Consider the following 19,393-nt stretch of genomic DNA (forward strand, 5'->3'; position numbering starts at 1 on the left):
AATCTGGGAAAGTTTAGGGCTGTCTATGGGTACCTTAGGTCAGTGGTTGAAAACTTTAGAAGCCCTAAAATAATTCTATTTTGAGGTTGCATAATCTCGAGCAATGTGTGCTAGAGATTATCATTGTCAAACCCCTCTGCTTGTTTTTGGGTTCTGCTACCGATTAAAAAAAATAGTTTTTTGCAATGGGTTTTTTTTTTAATATTTTTCATGGCTTCCTAGGAGCAAAAAATAGCATCTCACTAGTTGCAACTGACTTCTACACTACCTGCTGGTGTGTGAGGCTTACAGGATTGGAAAATGATTGTGTTCTACCAATTCTTTATGTCCATGACCAGGAAAATGTCTGGGGGGAAAAAAACCTGTTTTTTTAACCTGATACCTGATTGATGGTAATGCAAGAGGCAAGTTTTTACAGCCAACAAAGATGGGAAACCAATAAAGGGAACTCTTAAGGCGTCAGCATACCAAGACATTTTGGCCAATGTCATGCTCCCTAATTTGTGGGAACAGTTTGGAGAGGGCCCCTTCCTGTTCCAACATGACAGAGCCCCAGTGCACGAAGCAAGATCCATAAAGACATGGATGAGTGAGTTTGGGGTGGAGGAACTTGACTGACATGCACAGGGTCCTGACCTCAACCCAACAGATCACCTTTGGGATGAATTAGAGTGGAGACTGCGAGCCAGGCCTTCTCATCCAACATCATTGCCTGACCTCACAAATGCGCTTCTGGAAGAATGGTCAAACATTCCCATAGACACACTAAACCTTGTGGACAGCCTTCCCTGAAGAGTTGAAGCTGTTATAGCTGCAAAGGGTGGGCCAACTCAATATTGAACCATACGGACTAAGACTGGGATGCCATTAAAGTTCATGTGCGTGTAAAGGCAGGTGTCCCAATACTTTTGGCAATATAGCGTATATGGAAACCCGCATGAATGCATTGCAGCTGCTATGTGCTATTTCAGCTTAAACTGCAAATACCAGCTGTTTTAAGCATATTAAATAAATAATGTTCCTGTATATGGCTAGCATACATGTTGTTCTACTTATATATCCAATTGCCGAATTCCAAATACCTGAAAAGCATTATACTGTATGCTGTAATGATTGTTTTATAAGGTGCACATGGATGCAGGTCCTTTCCTTGCAGAATCCAGCACTAAATATTGGAAGTTATTAAAATATTGTATTTCTTGGATCATATATGTACACCAGTAGTAAAACTGCAATCAAGTATGGCTTATTTGAAATCTTGTGAGTCAAAGATAAAACTATGAAGTAAGAGATTGCTTGTTTTCCAATGTTCACCAAGCTTTCTGTGTGGTTGCAAATTCCTGCAGCCTTTTGTTTTCAAAATATAAATCCTTCTATAGGGGTATTTTTATGCTGGAGGGGAGATTTCTCGTGCCATCCTTAAATAACCAGGTGCATAAATCTTTTTCACTTTGTGGGCCATGACATGTAAGCCCACATGTAGCTCCTACAATAAGTATAGATGTGTCTGGCTGTTCTGTCAACCATTAGTAACTTTTGTCACCCGTTTAGGGTTCTAAAAGGTTTATGCACATAAGAATAGAGAGTAAACCTTCCAATGTCTTCCAATGCCAACTAAAAAGAAGTAAAAAAAAAAGAGAGATATATTCACTAAATATTGTCTCCAATTATATCTGTCTCTCTGTCCAATCCCCTTCCTTTGTTCCCCTACTTTCCTTGAGATTATTTTCTCTTGGGCCAAAGGAGAAGATTTTTTGATTGATTAAAGCACTTCTGCAAACATGTATATGAGCTAAGGCCACACTACAAGAATGAGTCATCGTGATCAGCAGAATCATCCAGGTGAAGGAACCACTTACATTAATGGAGTTGCTCCCTTGATAGTCCGCAGTCCGTAGAGCATCATCTTACTAAAGAGGGAACAAATACACAGGAAAAAGTCATTTGTCTGTCTATTTTATCCTAGCAAGCTGGATTTCTCCTTTGACAACACTGTCTGCTTGTACATCCTCTAAGATTTGACACCAACATATGTATTGTATTTAAACCTTTACAAATATAAAAACTGTTGCTAAAGTGTAGAATTTACCAGTCACTGTAGCCTCAGAAGGCACTGAAAAGACTTGTTGGTGACCTGGAGGAGCATTGATATTTCCTTCCAGTCATGAGACAGTGCTTGGGCTTAGTGGCTGTGAGACCTGAGCAATGTCACAAGGTAGGAGGCCACATGTTCCTCCATACCCAGAAGTATTGGTATTTTGGATGGCTGTTAAGGAGCAGCAAGACAACACAGGCAAGGTAAGTGCAAGGGCCTGTGTGGAGCTTGTATTGATAGCAATTTTGAGATGTTTCTAAGATCATTCAGAATTCATTGTCAGGTTCATTTGTTCTGCAGTTAACCCCACATTTAATCTATATTTGACCTGCTTCAAGCAAGATTTGCTTGCCCATTCACTATTATGGAAATGCAAAACCCAGCTGAAGCAAACAAATGATCGTTTACAGAGGCCTGGTGCAGGGAGGTTCTTTTCCGTGATACTGTCCTCTTGTCCTACATGAGCAAAGTGACAACATCTCATTAACCACTTGCCCGCCGCCCTATATCAAATGTACTGCTACAGGGTGGCACGGCTGCACAAAATCACGTGTATATATATATGCTATTTGAATTTCTGGGTAGAGGGTGCATGCGCACCGCCCTACCCATGCCACTATTGGCTGCGGGGGATGTCAATCACTGTTTCCCAGCCAGCGATTTCCAGCCAGGACTCGGTGATCGTCGGCAAATCTGGCAGGCGAGAGACCTGTGTGTAAACAACACAGGTCTCTCTCCTATCAGCATGGACATGCTGCTTTGTATCTCTCTGTGCAGCAGAGAGATACAAAGCAGCATGTCTCCCAAATAAAACCGCACACAATGTAAAACACGCACACCACACTGTTAATCCTTCGATTGCCCCCAGATGTTAACCCCTTCCTGCCCAGTGTCATTAGTACAGTTTTAGTACTTTTTATTAGCACTGATCACTGTATTAGTGTCACTGGGAATGTCAGTGGCAGTTAGTTCCCACCCAGTGTCAGAATGCCCACCGCAGTCCCGCTATAAGTCGCTGATTGCCGCCATAACTATTATTAAAAAAAATTAAATAAAAATGCCACTATATATACCGCTATTTGTAGACACTATAACTTTAACGTGAACCAATTAATATACACCGTTCGGGATTTTAGCAAAGACATGTAGCAGAATACATTTTAGCCTAATTTATGAAGAAATTAAATTTTTTTTATATGATATGTTTTATAGCAAAAAATCAAAAATATTGTTGTTTTTTTTTTTCAAAATTGTTGTTTTTTTTGTTTATATCACAAAAAATAAAAAACACAGAGGTGATCAAATACCACAGAAAAAAAGCTCCATTTGTGGGGAAAAAAAAGGACATAAATTTAATTTATGTACAGTGTTGCATGACTGCGCAATTGTCAGTTAAACGCCGTATCACAAAAAAATGGACTGGTCAAGAAGGGGGGTAAATCCTCTGGAGGACAAGTGGTTAATGCTCTGATCCAATAAGCTCCCTCTAGTGGTTAATGGCTATATATAACACAATACATAAAGTATATGGATCACAGCTAAATGAAAGCATAGTTTCCTCATTGGAGTTCTTCTATCAGAAAGTGCCAGCTCTTCCTGTTACATTTTACATAAGTGATGTATGTGATAATATGATGTACGTGTACATCATATAATAAAAGTAGAATGATCAACAGTAAACATGTTGTTGGGGTGGCACAGTTACTTAGTGGTTAGCACGTCTGCCTTGCAGTACATGGGTTATGGGTTTGATTCCTGACCATGGCACCTCCTGCATGGAGTGCTTGCGTGGGTTTCCTCCGGGTACTCTGGTTTCCTTCCACACTCCAAAGACATGCTGGTAGGTGAATTGATTCCTGTCCAAATTGGCCCTAGTATGTGTATGTATGAATGTGAGTTAGGGACCTTAGATTGTACGCTCCTTGAGGGTTAGGGACTGATGTGAATGTTCAATATATATATGTAAAGCGCTGCGTAAATTGACAGCACTATATAAGTACCTGAAATAAATAAATGTTGTGATCTGCTGATCCAGGCTAGTGAATGAAAACTAATATGTAATTGGTTGCTATAGGTATCACAGAGATCCGTTCTTTAGATGTTTGTTTATAAATAAGGTCCAATGTAACATCTTAGATTGTAAGCTCCAAGGATCAGGCCCTCCTAACCCTCTTGTATTGAACTGTATTGTCTCCCGTTATATTGTAAAGCGCTGAGCAAACTGTTGGCGCTATATAAATCCTGTATAATGATAATAATAATTTAGAATCCTATGTTCTATGTGAACTACAAGCTAGAGCCTACTGATACAGAAAGATTTCAGTTAGTGCTTTAAGCCATTTCATCTTTGCTGAAATAGTATGTCTTTATTGGCAGGTCTCTGGTAGTATTTTTTTTTTTTTTTTAAATTCATACTTTCACAGTTCATAAGGCAGGCCTGTTGTCAGGAAATTAGAGTTTCTGAGCGTGCACTGTCCTGGTTGATACACGGCCTATCTCCCGCTGTTCGTTATTGTGCTGTTCAGCGTTAAGCTCCAAGAGCTTTTTCATGTGTTTCGCACATAGGCAGGTCAGTCAGATGAAGTGGCCTGGACAATGTCTACCAGCTAGTCTTACTTGTAGGCTTCCCTCATAAGTGTCTTTATTACTTGATAGGCCCAAGTGTTTGGCCTTTCTGTTTTTTTCCACAGCAACCTGTGGAGTTCCAGCTGTTTGTGAGGTAAAATGATTTGATGTTAGTTGATTTATGTGCAATCCTACATTCCGTATCATTTCCTCTGAATTTGCAATGGATTATTTTTTGAATTGGTTGTTTTTAAAACATAAACCCCTTCTTCTAAAGTTCAGTTCAGCCTTTAATTTATATACTGCTTACAGCCATTTTCTATACTGTCAAAAATGGCTGCTGACTTTTATAACAAAGGTAGTTTTCAATTCACTTTGTATTCTGTTAATAGGCATATTGTAGGGTGCAGTAGACCACAGCGGCCAATCAGAATGTTTATTCTTACTGATATGTGTGATATGTTGTGACTGTAAATCTGGTTGCAATTGGTCAACACACTTTTTTGCACCTCTCGTTGATCTTTGCACTGCTTTTGTGACTAAGCTCATACATGTTAAATTTGATGTGTTTTTATTGATATAACCTGTATTGCTGCAGTTTGCTTGCTTATCAGAATGCCCCAGCCCCTTTATTTGTTTTTAAAGCTGAACTTCAGGAAACCCTATGTTACAGTAAAGCTTTTATGTGTTTGCAAAGCCAACCATACATGAACCAGCCAAGACTGGAGATCCTTGTATGGGTAGGCTGAATGTACCCATGGCTATCCATTGATCGATTTGGCACAACCAGCCTGTTTTTTTTTTTTATAGGCGATTACTACTGGTGGCTATAGTCGCTAGCTGTAATTGAGTTCTGCCAGCTGGTAAGGCCCCCCTCCCCCTTTGCCAGCAGAACACAATAGCACGGCAGGGGGGGGGGGGGGAATTTTCCTTTAAGACTTACTACCTTGTTGGGGAATTTGAGCAATTTTCTTTCCTTCCACCCATGGTGGGAGGGTAGAAGATCAAGTCATCTAAGGGCTGCTTAGGATGCTGCTGTGTGCCAACCTCTCCTTTGCAGTGAGGCAGTGCCTGCGCCGTAAGTGTTAACTGCCCATTTATGTCTAGGAGGACTAGGTACAGCAGTTGTACTTGCCTGATTGCCTAATTCTTGGACTCCCTGTAGCCTCTTCTCCCTTATGCTCTGACATTCTAAGGTCCTCTGAAGTCATCCAGACTGATGTAAGGACTATAGCTGTGCATTGGACATGAAGACTCAGAGGAATAGTCCTCTATATAGAAGTGTAGGAAAGCACTATTAACTGGGGGAGCGGAAATCCAGGAGCCATTCTCTGGACAGAAACAAGCAGCTAACTCTTGCAGTGTGGGCAAAGCCCTGCTGCCAGGGAGGACTTTTCCTGGAGTTGGGCTTTAAGGTGAGTCCAGTGAGATTTGAAAATTACAGGCATGTGGCTAAATTAGAAGGCCTTATCCTTATGTTAAAACTTTAAAAATTGAGCCTTATGTGCAGAAATTCATGGATTTAAAGATGCTTGAGTCATGTGATAACGAACACCCGCTTCCACCAGGGTTCTAAAAGGTGATATTGTAAGAAAAAAATGTAAGAGTTCAGATCACAAGGCATGTATCTAATTTTAAGAATAGTTTTTAAAAAGAATGTTTGAACACCAGCCTACAGTTTGATCAAACCCATATGAATCTTCTCATCTGTTCCATTCTAGCAGCTCTATTCCTTTTAAACTATGAGCACTTTTTGTCACTGGAATCTTCATAATATTCATGCTTTGATTGCCCAAGTGTGTGTCTTGCGTCAGTGGAGGAGGCAAGAGTGGGTACAAGTGTCTGGCATGGATCCATCTTAAAGGGAACAAATGGGACAAGATTTTTTTAAAAGTTTGCTCACTATATCCTCTGATAGGGGTGTTTGCTGTTGTACATGGACATGAAATCAACTGTACTGGAAAAAAAATCATGTTGTTTCTATGTCTAGTGATATTAAAATTTGCATATAACCCAGGTATTTATTATTTGATTCAGTCTGCAGCAGACTGTGTCTGCTCATTTTTGAGTCACTTTCATGTAGGCTTTATTTTACGAGCTGGGTTATATCGCTCTCTAGTAGCATGTAGCAAATTGAGGTCGCCATTCTTTTGTTGAGATGTCTGCTTAGATCTGTTCAAGAAGCCTCTGTCTGAGAATTGTGAAGTAGGAGGACAGAAGATTTTGGTCTTTTTGAACACGGACCAAGTTCTATATGAACAGTTCTTTTATAATCGTTCCCAGCTGTTGGCCAAGAGTAAATATTTCATATTTGTGAGGAAAAGTCAAAAGAATCCCTTTTGTTTACAACTGCCAAGTCCATCTGATGGAGGTACATTGTTATCTGACAACCAATTCATCTCCTTGGACCCTGAAATTTCGAAGCATTTCTAAGGCAACCTGCAGATACATTGCAAATATAGTTTCTTTCATGAGCTGACCAAACAAGGGACATCGAGAGGAGACCTAGTTGATATTCCCTAGTGAAAAGACAAGCCTCTCAACTTTCTGCATGAGCAAATTATGACCAAATGTAGTGAACAATAGCCCATGGTAGGATCTTTCCCACTACAAATCATTTTGTAAATCTAATAAACTTAATCTGTATGGAGAGTCTAAAGAGCCTGTTTATTAAAACCAGATAAAGGAAAACAGAAACAAAAAGAGGAGTTGTTGCCAATGGTAACCAATCGGATGAATTGAATAAAAGATTAAATCTGGTTGTCACTATGGGCTACATGTTCAATAATATTAACACTTGTGTAACACTTTGGCATAAAGTAAAGGACAAGTAGAAATCAGTGCTGTGTTGTAATAAATAGGGGCATTTGTAAGCAGCCAGTCAACAGAATTTTTCATAATGAAACCTGACAGTTTATGTTCTAAAGTAGTATATCTTATGCCCAACAGACAAGTGACCCATTAATTCTGTGATAATAATCTTCCTAACGTTATTTCCACTATATCAAATATTTAAAAATAACCATGGATTTACCATAATGTAAAAGAATAATACCTAGATAAATGTTGTAAAATACACTAGCATCCAATTCATCTATGTTCTTTAGAAATCCATTAAACTACAATACTTATAATCATTTGCACAGGTACATTTTGTCTACTCAGCACAAACAATTGACCCCAACTCATGAATACAAATGCCCCTTCTGTTTTTTAAAGGTAGGCTCTTTACTGTGGCAACTAGGTAATGGGTAAACCTGGTTGCCGTGCATTGTTGTAGTATTTAAACAGTCATCTGAACATGATGCTTCCATTACTACAGACTGTTTCAGAGTCAGTCAAAGTTTGTCACTTTGAGTTTTTGGTGAGTTTCAGTACAAAATAAATGTTGAAGAAATAAAACATGGCCAGCAGCATACCTCCCATACATCTCTCCATGCACACTGGAGAGTCCCACAGTTCAAGTTCTTTCCAGCCTGCTGGGGTTCTTATTCAATTGTTCCATTTCTGACCATCTCCACATCTACATTGGCTAGACCCTTCTACCGCTTCTTTGGAGTGTTGCTCTCAATATATTGCTGGGATGCCTCACTAGCTAAATTAAATGTTTAAACCATTAACATCAATCAGAGCAGCTCTTTAAAATTTGCAGCATATAGGACAATATGCCATGGAGACTAGTAGAACTCCTTGTGTGGACATTAATTTGAAATGATGGTGAGAAAGTCTTTGCAGACCTTTTCACAAATTCCCAGCCAGTAGGGTTGTTTATTTTTCCCATGTCTATTTTTGTATGCATCCTTCTCTGACAGTGCTAGCTTGTTGCTCCTTACAGTCTATAATGGATTGTGATAAAGCACTTTATCCTGGTGAAACTTTATTTTTCCTATTTATACATTTTGCTTCTTTTTGTCTCTTTGCTCTTTAGTTTACCTCCGAGTTTAGCTGGAGGCTGGATTCCACTCTCACATTCCTCACATTTTTTAGCATGCATTGTTCTCTGACTGTATAGTTGACTAATAATTCATATATCCGCTATAATGCCTTTTCACGATAGGGTGCATCTTGAATGGGAAGTGGATTAGCTGATTACACAGAAATATCCACAACGGTCTTTTGTTTTGCTTGGACTTTTTCACACTTCTTCAGTCTTTGTCCCTCCATGGCGCTGATACTTTTTTACATGAATAACCAAAAGCGCTTGTATGTGGGTTGTCACTAATCAGTTCATCCTCTTGTATGTGAATGTCAGAAGGTCCAGCTGTACAATCTTTCCATGGAATAATCCTGGCATAAATGCATACATTTGCGTTAGCTGACCATACATGTATATGATCTGTATTTATGTAGACTCTCCCAGCACCGACCTTACAGCAAATAAGAATATTTGGCTGGGAAATGGATGATTAAGTCTTCTCCAAGATCAGCCAGCTTAAAGTGTCTACAGTCAGGGGTAGGGCAATGTCATACAGCTGTTTCTTTAATTGACCACTATTGTCTGGTTTAGGCAAACATGCAAGGAGATGCTCTCCACAGACTTTAGTGATATTAAATTATCTTTGTATTGCAAAAGTAATTTTTGTCACAATCTGAATTTGATCTTAAACGTTATTTTTGGCTTTTGACCCATTTTTAGTTTTCATGTTCTTTTCTACAGTTTTGAGGAGTCCACCACATCAGCTCCTAATAACTGGTTTTATATTTGTTTTGTTTCAGACGTTTGAATCGAAATAATCTTCAGGTGTTTCCAGAATTGCTTTTCCTGGGGACTCCGAAGCTCTACAGACTGTAAGTACGAGAGGACATTGCATTTTTTTCACTTGTCACTGTATTAAGCTTAGTATGACTAGATAGTGTAATTGCTTGTTTGTTGTCTTTTGACTTTAAGAAATAGTGGTGCTAATGTTATGTCCATCGTATTGTAAAGGATGGCATGAATTACTTTTTTGAGACAGAGGTATGATATACCCTTTTAATGCTAAAAAGTGTCGATCTGAATTTTAGGTATTGTAGACAAAAGTTTCTTGCTAAGTAGCGGTATTTTACCTAAAAATATATGCTTTCACAAAACCTATATCGGTATTTGATCTTGTTCTCTCCATTTTTCGCCATTGCTACTTAGTCTGTAATATTTGAAATATTGGAGGCCATTTTGAAACTCGCCAATTTGTAGACTAAATGAATATTTTGAGAATGCAGTAAAAGTGCTACTAAGAGAATAGGAAAAAGTGCTTTATAAATCAATACATATACATGAATATAAGGATATTGAAGTTTTCATGTCTCAGTTCCATGGTTTAAATGTTACAGAATTTTATTGGGTTTATTTATTAAGGCAATGCACACTATCTCACAGCAGCCAGACCTCCTTTTTTCTCTGGCCTGACTGCTGATAAAGAAAGGCAAACAGTTGCTATTGGTTAGAGCACCCTTTTTAGTCTCACATTGCACTTACTTTTGTCATGTTTTGTTTTATTAGTCCTTTAGGTTATATGTTAGTTTTTGTAAAAATAATACAACTACCTGAAAATGTATTTGCTGCTAAATGTTTAAGAATGCATGACTATTACATTTTATTACTATATATGGTATAGAGTTGCATCTCGCAATTGACGAATGCATTTTTAAGCTAGAATGGTCTATACTTCCCATGCTGAATATTTTGGCAATAGGTTATATGTACCTGATTTTCGCTTCATTGAGATCTACTCCATACTGTCTCTTGGTATAAATTTATCCCATTCCTGCATTATGCCACTCATGCCTGTATGGCCCAAACTCGTCTCATCTGCAGCCTGTCAACCTGTTGGAAAGGTGGCAGGTCTTTCTTTTGAAGTCAAAAGAACTCAGAACACATGTGAGGTGATGAAAGCCAGAAGCTAAATACATAAATGATATTGTTTATTGGTTAACTAAATAAACTTCATTTACAAGCTTTGAAGAATATTTTTTGCACCAGTGCTATAATGTATTGCACACAGTATCCTGTTGGGAAACTCATTCTTGGCACGTACATCAGACATGGTGTATTACAAGAACTGATAAGGTGGACATCAACTATTGGACAGTGTGCTACACAAGATCAATCAAGACATTACATTGGCAATAAAAAGAGGAGGAGGAAAGGAGTGATGTGATCAACATGTTTGTTATTTTTTTTTCTTCTTCCTCTTTTTTTTTTTTTTCTTTTTTTTCATTATTGATTTGTGGCCTTACTCATTACAGAGCAATTACATTTTGGTTGCTGTGAATCACGACATTGACAAATAACAGCTCTTTATTGAATAAGGCATTTTTGTTGCTTACTACTTTTGGAAGGCCATTAGGTCTCACAGATGTCTGATGCCATACATATATTCTCTAAGATATTCAAATGATTATGCTATAGAAACAAATTATTATATGATTATTAATTTTTGCTACTGAGAAGTGAAATACTTCTGGTAGTTTCTACAAAACTTTTCTTTTCTTTGGGCTGATTGTCCTTTACAGGACATTTTTTCTTCTCTTTAGTGGCCTTTTTTAATGAGTATATTTTCTTAATGTATACATGCAACTAATCTGAAAAGATGTGACTGACTATAGAGAAAAGACAAATTGATTTTATAAGGGTCTTTTAGAAGGTTTGGGCTTGTGTTTTTATAACGGCGTGTGTGCAGTTATTACAAATAATAATAATATTCAGAAAATTTTTTTAATTTTTGGGTTGACACCAGAACAGTAATAGAGGGATAATGAAGAAAAAAAGTTTTGACTTTTAGTTTCCACTAAATACTGGTTGCTTGACTTCTTAAAGTCTGTGGCAATTTCTTTGATAGATGGATGACTGCAGAGTGACATGGGGGGGGGCAACCTCTCCAGGCTAGAACTTTGCATTCGTTGCATGAAAATAGGTATTATTTATATAAACTCCTCTTCCACAATCCAAAGGTGGGGAATTTAAGGAGTTGCACTTTAGCCAGATCTTTTAGAAATGACACAAAAAATGTCATCATTCGCTTAGTGTTAAATAACAGGTGTGCCTCCATTTAGCCGTCATCTTAAACCTCTTTAAATGTTCTTTATAGTGTTGTGTCAGCTCCTATTTTAAGATGATTGGCCTTGTAAGTAAAACTCCTCCCCATAAAAAATGAACTGAATTCTTTGCTAGCATTGTAATGATATCTGAGTGATGAGCTCATATTAGATAAATTCATTTTTTAATCCCCCACGTCTTTTTCTCGATTCTTATCTGCATTCCTCGCCGGGACAATTGAGGATCTAGGACAAAGGTTAGCATTCAGCAATGCTGTTACAACAGGTATATTGGAACAAAGTGTTGATGCAGTTTTAAGCAAGTCCAGTGATGTTATGACTATGAACAAGGCAATACATGCAGAACTTTTAACCAAACGATGAATGTACGGTGAATGCCAAGCAGACAGTGCTGCTATGTTAAAAGTTTATGTGATCATGATTGGACCTTTTTTAAGGCTTGCACTCCCAGGCCTCCGTCCCCGCACTTTTCACTCTTTCAGCATTACTGCATTGTCTTGTCCTGTTAAAGAGTCTAAATCGGTCCGTTAATGAGACATTAAGGTTGATTTATTAAAACTGGAGAGTGCAAAATCTGGCGCAGCTCTGTATAGAAACCAATCAGCTTCCATGTTTTTTTGTCAAAGCATAATTGAACAAGCTGACCAAAAAAAAAGACAACCTGGAAGCTGATTGGCTACCATGCATAGCTGCACTAAATTTTGCATTCTCCAGCTTTAGTAAATCAACTCCATTTGCTGACATGACTGTTCTAAGGCTCGCCATAGACATGCAATGGTGGCCTCCAGAGATTTGTATCAGCTGTAGGCAAACCCCCTTTGAAGCCTAAAGCAACACCACAGGATCATCTTTTGCAAAGGCCATTTTGTTATTTTACTGGTTTTTAACCTAGCTTAGGATAGTGTGACCGGATATTAAATCAATTTTTACTAAGGAATAAGATAACTATACAAGTAATATATTTCTTCTACAGGCACAGGCCTATAGTCCCTAATGCTAGATCCAGGCCCACAGCTGTTCCCTAAGCATGTTGCATTACAGCAACCCTATGTGCTGATTTTTCCCTCATTGAAATAAAAGCATTGTCTGGGGAAAATGCATTCTTAAAAAAAACAAACATTCCCTCCCCTCCTCCCCCCAGCAACAGGATGGTTGGTCAGGTCATAGTGCATCCGTAGACACACGGTTGTTTTTAGATATAATAGTTACTGAAGGATTGCACGATCACCTTTTAATTTTTTATTGCTTTCAAAAGTGGCAGGGAAAATTTGCCCATGTCACCTGTTGTAGCCTGTTAAAAAAAAAAAATTAGGAGGGAGATCATTTAATCTATGATAGTTATGCCAGTGGAATCAAGTACCCAATCTGGGCAAACAGTTGGATCTTCTGATGTGGGGATATCTTGGAAGGAAATCCAACATCTGGAAAACCATAATGTCGGTCTGAAATACTCGCTGAATAATTGGCTTCCAATGTGCTGACATCAGGTGTGGCTGGAAGCTCATATTGTATTTCATAATGCTTTTCAGTGCTGTATACGAGAGCACATTAAAGAGGATTTGGTGTGTAAAGAGGGTACAGCACCATGGCATCTGCAGTGTTAGATTTCACCTGCCCAAGGCTTATTGCTGATCAGACCATAAAATGAATATCTACTAAAAGCACATCCACGCTTTTAAAAATGTATTAACTCTTTAAAAAGATGGCAGAATCGATGACTTATTTCATGCCACACAAAACTTCTCTTAAGAGGGAAACTATAGCTATCACGAGAGTCCATATAAAGTGCATTCTTTGCTGAAAGACCGTATGGACCTGGGTTGACATTGATGGATTTGTATGATGTGCTCGGTCTGATGAGCATTTTACACATCAGATAAGTGTACAGTTTACATTTCAATTGAAAATATACAATCGCTCTGTGCAAATCTTTAAATCAATCTACGGTGCATTTCTAGATGCACACTGTCTGGCAGAAAACCCTCCGTGGGTTAGGCAGATAACTTATAAATAAAGTGAACAAGGCTGTATTTAAAGCTGAAACCCAGGCAGATAGAAAATACATAATTTATGCAGCTCTGTATTCATGAATACATTCTTGAGTGTATATATTTTTTAAAATGTAAGCAGTATATGTATATGAATTTGACTTGGCATCAGCTTGTAAGCAGGACTCGGGCTGCCTCGCTCATGGCCATACTGAGCTGCCGGGTCACCTTATAAACCGCACACTGGCCATTCCTCCTTGGGCTCGATAGCCAGATTTACACAGGTGATGATCTCTAGTATGCTTCCTGGGCTTGACTGTGATTTGTGGACAAATTCACACTCAGACAGAAGTTGCATGTTAGACGTCTTTACTGTGTCAATTCAATCGAAATCATAACAGTGTTGGGACCAGGACCCCAAAACAGTACTCGACACATGGGAGGTAGTTGATCCCTGCCCAGTTGGGAGATTCTAGTTCCACAGCTTAGAGTGATTGACCTACACTCTTTCCAGATATTATCTGCCATAGCTTTCTTCTCGTAAGGGGGAACCAAGGAACAAACCAAGTCCCAACAGTCTCATCTCCAGATCTGCAGTGCAGTGGAATGCATTGCCTCAAATTCCCAAGAATTCTTGCAAGGAATCCCTTTTGATGCCCTTCTCTCCCCCAGCAGGGTGAGAGGAGGAGCACATCAACCTAACCTTGCTTCCTGCTCTCTTCTCCCTGGGGCCTCCTGACCCCCGCCCCACCCTTTCCTTTTTATAGGAGCTACCAGCCCTCTCCCAGAGGGAGGTGGTACCATTAAAGGGGTCCTACTCTACCCAACTTGTTTACAAGTTTCTAGCAATCCCTGTACAGCGGAGCTCAGACAGAGGAAGGGAGAAGCGGCAAAAGGAGACAATCAGTTGTGCTGCAGTGCAAAGAGCATGCTCATGGGAGGAAAACTCAGAGTGAAAGATAGCTGAGCTTAAGCAGCCTCCAGCTTCTCATTTTCACTGTCCAGTTAAAGGGTGTGGTAGAGAAGACATCTGCAAACATTACTAAACTGCAGCAGAGAAAGATTTGTTCTCCTTCCCACTAGAAATGGTTGTGCAGTGTGGTGGAGCGGTATAAGGGCTCGTTCACACTTGACTGTTTTACCAACTCTTGCCAAACGCCCCTATAGCGTTTGCTCCGCAAACACCGCATGCGCGGTTCAGTGGCGGTTGCTAGGCATTTGCCGAGAGTTAAAAACGCCCCACAAACGCCTATAATGAAGTTTGGATGGTGTTACCGCTCCGCAAACGCCCCACAACCGCGCCGCAAACGCTGGACGTTTGCAGAGCGGCACCATAGACTACAATAGGAGGCTTCAACGCCTCCTGACTCGACCAGAGGCATCCGTTTTGCCGCACCGCGACGCGCCGCAACACTACCGTTCCCGTTAGAGCAGCACCATGTGCTGCAATGGGCAGAATTGTCCGAGGTGTTTGGGAAGCGGTAAAAACGCTTCCCAAATGCCTTTCTGCCGCTTGAAAACAAGGCTAGTGTGAATGTAGCCTAAATCTCAAAACTGATGGAGTACAAATTCTTTGGCCAGAAAATTGCTCACTTATGTGCATTTTAACTGTGCATTTAGTCATTTTACTGGTGTTTAGCATCACTGTTATGCCATCACAAGCTAATGTGAACAGAGATGTCCTTTTTGTAAGGTTCCACCTGCAATAAGATAAATAATAAAAAAGTAATTTTTAAAAAACAGTCGATGAACTATATTGTCACCATTAAAGAGTCTGCAAAGCAAAATAAGGTGCATATTGGTTTAGCTGTGGAGAGTCTTGTGAATCTTGCTTGCAAAGGGGGCAATTTAAAAAAAAAGCAGTCGATCCCTGACCACCCACCTAAAGCATACTATGGCAGCAAGGGGGTGGTACACATGCCATGGCCACAGCAAGTTTACCTGTGGCATTTTGAGTTTGTCTTATGGTTGGGGCACATTCCCAATGATTTCAAACACTCACCGTATGGTTGCCATATTTCAGTACACAATATATTCCCCCCCCCAGGTCCATTAACCACTTCCCGACCGGCCGTTGTATATAAACGGCCGGACGGTGGCAGTGCAGGGTCGGGTGGCCGTTTATAAACGGCCTCCCCGCACCCTACTTGTGCGCGCTCCCTGGGAGCGCACAGCACCGCGATCTGGTGCCCGCTATGTCCTCCGGACACAGTGAAACACCGATCGTCGGACGGGACCTCTGTACGAGGTCCCGATCATGTGATCACTGATTGGCCAATCAGTGATCACATGCAAAGTAGTAAGCAAGATGTCACTTGTGACATCATTGCTTACTACGTGTGAAATCTGTGAATGATCACAGAGGTCACATGATACAAGGCTATTCACAACAGCCTTGTCCCATGTGACAAGCTGTGACCAATCACAGCTCACTCAATACTTCTCAATGACAGCAAGAATGCAGACAGAGAGAAAGAGAAATGATTGATTTTACATCCTATATAGGTGTAAAAGCAATCAGTGTAACAAAAAAAAAATGTTCATCACCCCCCACAAGTAGTACAGTGTCACGATGGTGACACTATACTGCTAGGGTGACAGTATGTAAAAAAAATAAATACCGTATTTTTCGCTCCATAAGACGCACTTTTTTTCCCCCAAAAAAGGGGGGAAAATGTCAGTGCGTCTTATGGAGCGAATATAGAGCGGCCGGTCCGGTATTTCCACCGCCGCCGTGTCAGAATACCGGGCCGGCCGCTCAGCTCTGCAGTGGGACTTTACCCGTTGCTCTATCCAGCGACGCGGTCTTCCCGGCTTCTGTAGTGTGCGTTACAGCCGGGTCCCAAGTGCGCATGCGGAAGAAGCAGTGCTCTTTGTGAATGGTAAGGCGGTACCTGGGACACATGACAGATCCCAGAAGCTGCCGGACCAATCACAAAGCGCAGCGCTTCTCGCGCATGCGCACTGGGCATCCGGCTGTCCGACGAGCGCCCACACTACAGAAGCCGCGAAGACAGCGCGCAGCTGGATAGAGGAACAGGTAAGATAAAAAAAAAAACCTCTGCGGAAGAGCGGGTACCTGTCAAATTCAGGTACCCGCTCCCCCTCCCTCCCCAAAGGTCAGCAGTCATCTCCTGTACTGTCCGCAGTCTCTGGTCATCCCCTGTACTGTCCGCAGTCTCTGGTCATCTCCTGTACTGTCTGCAGTCTCTGGTCATCCCTGTACTGTCCGCAGTCTCTGGTCATCCCTGTACTGTCCGCAGTCTCTGGTCATCCCTGTACTGTCCGCAGTCTCTGGTCATCCCTGTACTGTGTCCGCAGTCTCTGGTCATCCCTGTACTGTCCCCAGTCTCTGGTCATCTCCTCTACTATGTCTGCAGTCCATTAGTTCAGAATTTTTTTTTTCCTGTTTTCTGCCTCTAAAACCTAGGGTGCGTCTTATGGTCAGGTGCGTCTTATGGAGCGAAAAATACGGTAAATACAAAATAATATAAAAAAAATAAAAATTATAATTTTTGGTTATAAACTAATTTTGGATTTTTTTTTTTACTAAAAAGATAACGGAATAACTTTTGGCCAAGATTTATGATGAAATATTATTTATTTGCAAAATTTTATTAAAAAAAACACTTTATGTTTAAATTTTTGGACTTTTTCATTTACATAGCAAAAAAAATAAAAAAATCCCAGCGGTGAATAAATACCACCAAAATAAAGCTTTATCTGTCTCAAAAAAATGGTAAAAAATTTATTTGGGTACAGTGTTGCATGACTGCGCAATTGTCATTCAAAGTGTGATAGCGCTGAAAGCTGAAAATTGCCCTGGTCAGGAAGGGGGTAAAAGTGTCCGGTCTGGAAGTGGTTAAGGAGGCAGGAGGATCACCTTCAGAATGTCTGGAGGCTGCAGCTTTAGCACCCTCTGAAAAGCAAACCACTGCTGTGGCCAGAGAAACTTCAGCCTGTGCAAAAGAGGTCTTTTGAGAGAGCTGATTCTGCATTTACTGTATATACGTCCAGAAATTGCCAGGAAAGGCAACAATTAATAGTACTTAGGATCTCTTGTAACCCTGCTGCCCTAGGCATGGACCACAAGTGCCTTTTGCCAAATAAAGTCCAGAGAGACAGCCGAGCATGGATTTATTGTGCAACATATCAGTAGTTCTGGATATACAGTTGACAGCAGAGGCATAAAAATAATGTCCTCGCCCACAGTTCCTTAGGAGAAGAATAAATCCCTGTACTTTAGAGTTTGTGAGGAAGTGGGGATTTGTGCTTGCCTTCTGTTATAAGAAGGCCACTGCTGTGAAAGACACACAGACCTTCTCTGGCACTAAAAAGAGCCTGTCTGTTTCCAGCATTATGTCTGACGGACAGATTTGCATTTCTGACAAATCCAGATTTGAAAAGGAGATCTGTACTGAGAGCAATATATCGGCTGACCTCCTTCCTGAAAATGCTAGTTGACTGGCCATCATGCTGATAAGATGCCTTCATTACTTTTCATTCATTATCCGAGAGCAAGTAGGTATTATCCTGCTCTGCATACTTTTTATTGACTCAGAATATTATTGCCACTGAAACTGAGCCAGGCATCTAAGATTTTAGAAGAACAAGTCCGTATTGGCTGTCTATGTACTTCCCTTTGTATAGGTGAGAGGAAAATCCTCTGCTTCTGTATGCAGATGACATAGAGGTAAGGACATTATAAAGAAAGTACGTATTGTTCAAAGAAAGGATTGTAGCATATTTTAAATTAAAGCAGTATTCAACCCTTAAGCAAACATTTATCATATTGCAATGTATCAATTCTTAGAAGAAAGAAAGCCTAAAAAATAAAACAAAACCAGACATCACATCTATTTTCATCTGGTGATCCAACCATTAAGTCTATTGTTTTTTCAAAACAACAAATTCTCCTGCAAATGTATTGGTTTACAGGGATGAGACAAACCAGTTAACACTGACAGTGGTGCTTGCAATGATCCAGTTTTATTTATGTAAAGCCTTTATCCCAAAAGAAAAAAAACAGCTTGCCCTAACTGCATATAAAGTATTCGCTGGAGTATTCGCTTGAATTTGTTGGTGTATCTAAATCTACTAGTACATCTGACACTCCCCTACCCCAGACTGACAATGCTACTGCTCAAACGTGCCCCCTGTGCTCCTTCATCCAGAGTGGAGCCACTCTAATATAGGAGGTGTTTTACTGGCCAGATCACCAGGAGAAAACAGTGGAGGGAAAAAAAAAAATGGAAAATGAATGTAGCCACCACATCTAATGATGGGTAAGCTGCGATATATTACATTTTTGGCTGTAATACTGTTTTAAAGTAGCGCTAAATGATGTGGAAATTTCATATACAAATTAGTACTTAGCTCTATAATATTATTTTAAATGATGGTAGACTAGCTAGAGCATGCTGTATAATAATAATTAATACATCAACACAAAACCCAGCTTGGAAAAGCAAGGAACCATTAAGCTCCATTTTATTTTTATAGGCAAGTGACATACCTTTTTGTACAGTCCTGGTTTTCATCTTTAAAAGAACTTCTAAGCAAAGTCAATAAAGAAGCAGAAAAAATAGAACTCTGCCCAAACAATATATTTTCATGCATTTGCAGACACGTACAATAGAAACAGCAGAAAACAAAACAGATCATTTATATTAAAGCAGTCTTTTTTTTTTTCTAACCTGGTTAAGTTGAC

General features: G+C 40.0%; 1 protein-coding gene across 3 annotated transcripts in view; it reads left to right on the top strand.

Moving 5' to 3' along the window:
• SLIT2 (slit guidance ligand 2) overlaps nt 1–19,393 on the top strand; it is a 386,975-nt gene that overhangs the window by 6,371 nt on the left and 361,211 nt on the right. For all 3 annotated transcript variants that reach the window (XM_089677471.1, XM_089677469.1, XM_089677470.1), the window contains exon 4: nt 9,377–9,448. In XM_089677471.1, coding sequence (XP_089533597.1) covers nt 9,377–9,448 — 72 coding nt within the window. The remainder of the gene's footprint in view (nt 1–9,376; nt 9,449–19,393) is intronic.

This window comes from Staurois parvus, unplaced genomic scaffold (assembly GCF_062004578.1).
Source record: "Staurois parvus isolate SC_StPar_1 unplaced genomic scaffold, SC_StPar_1.0 ptg000186l, whole genome shotgun sequence".
In the NCBI taxonomy this organism is placed as follows: domain Eukaryota; kingdom Metazoa; phylum Chordata; class Amphibia; order Anura; family Ranidae; genus Staurois; species Staurois parvus.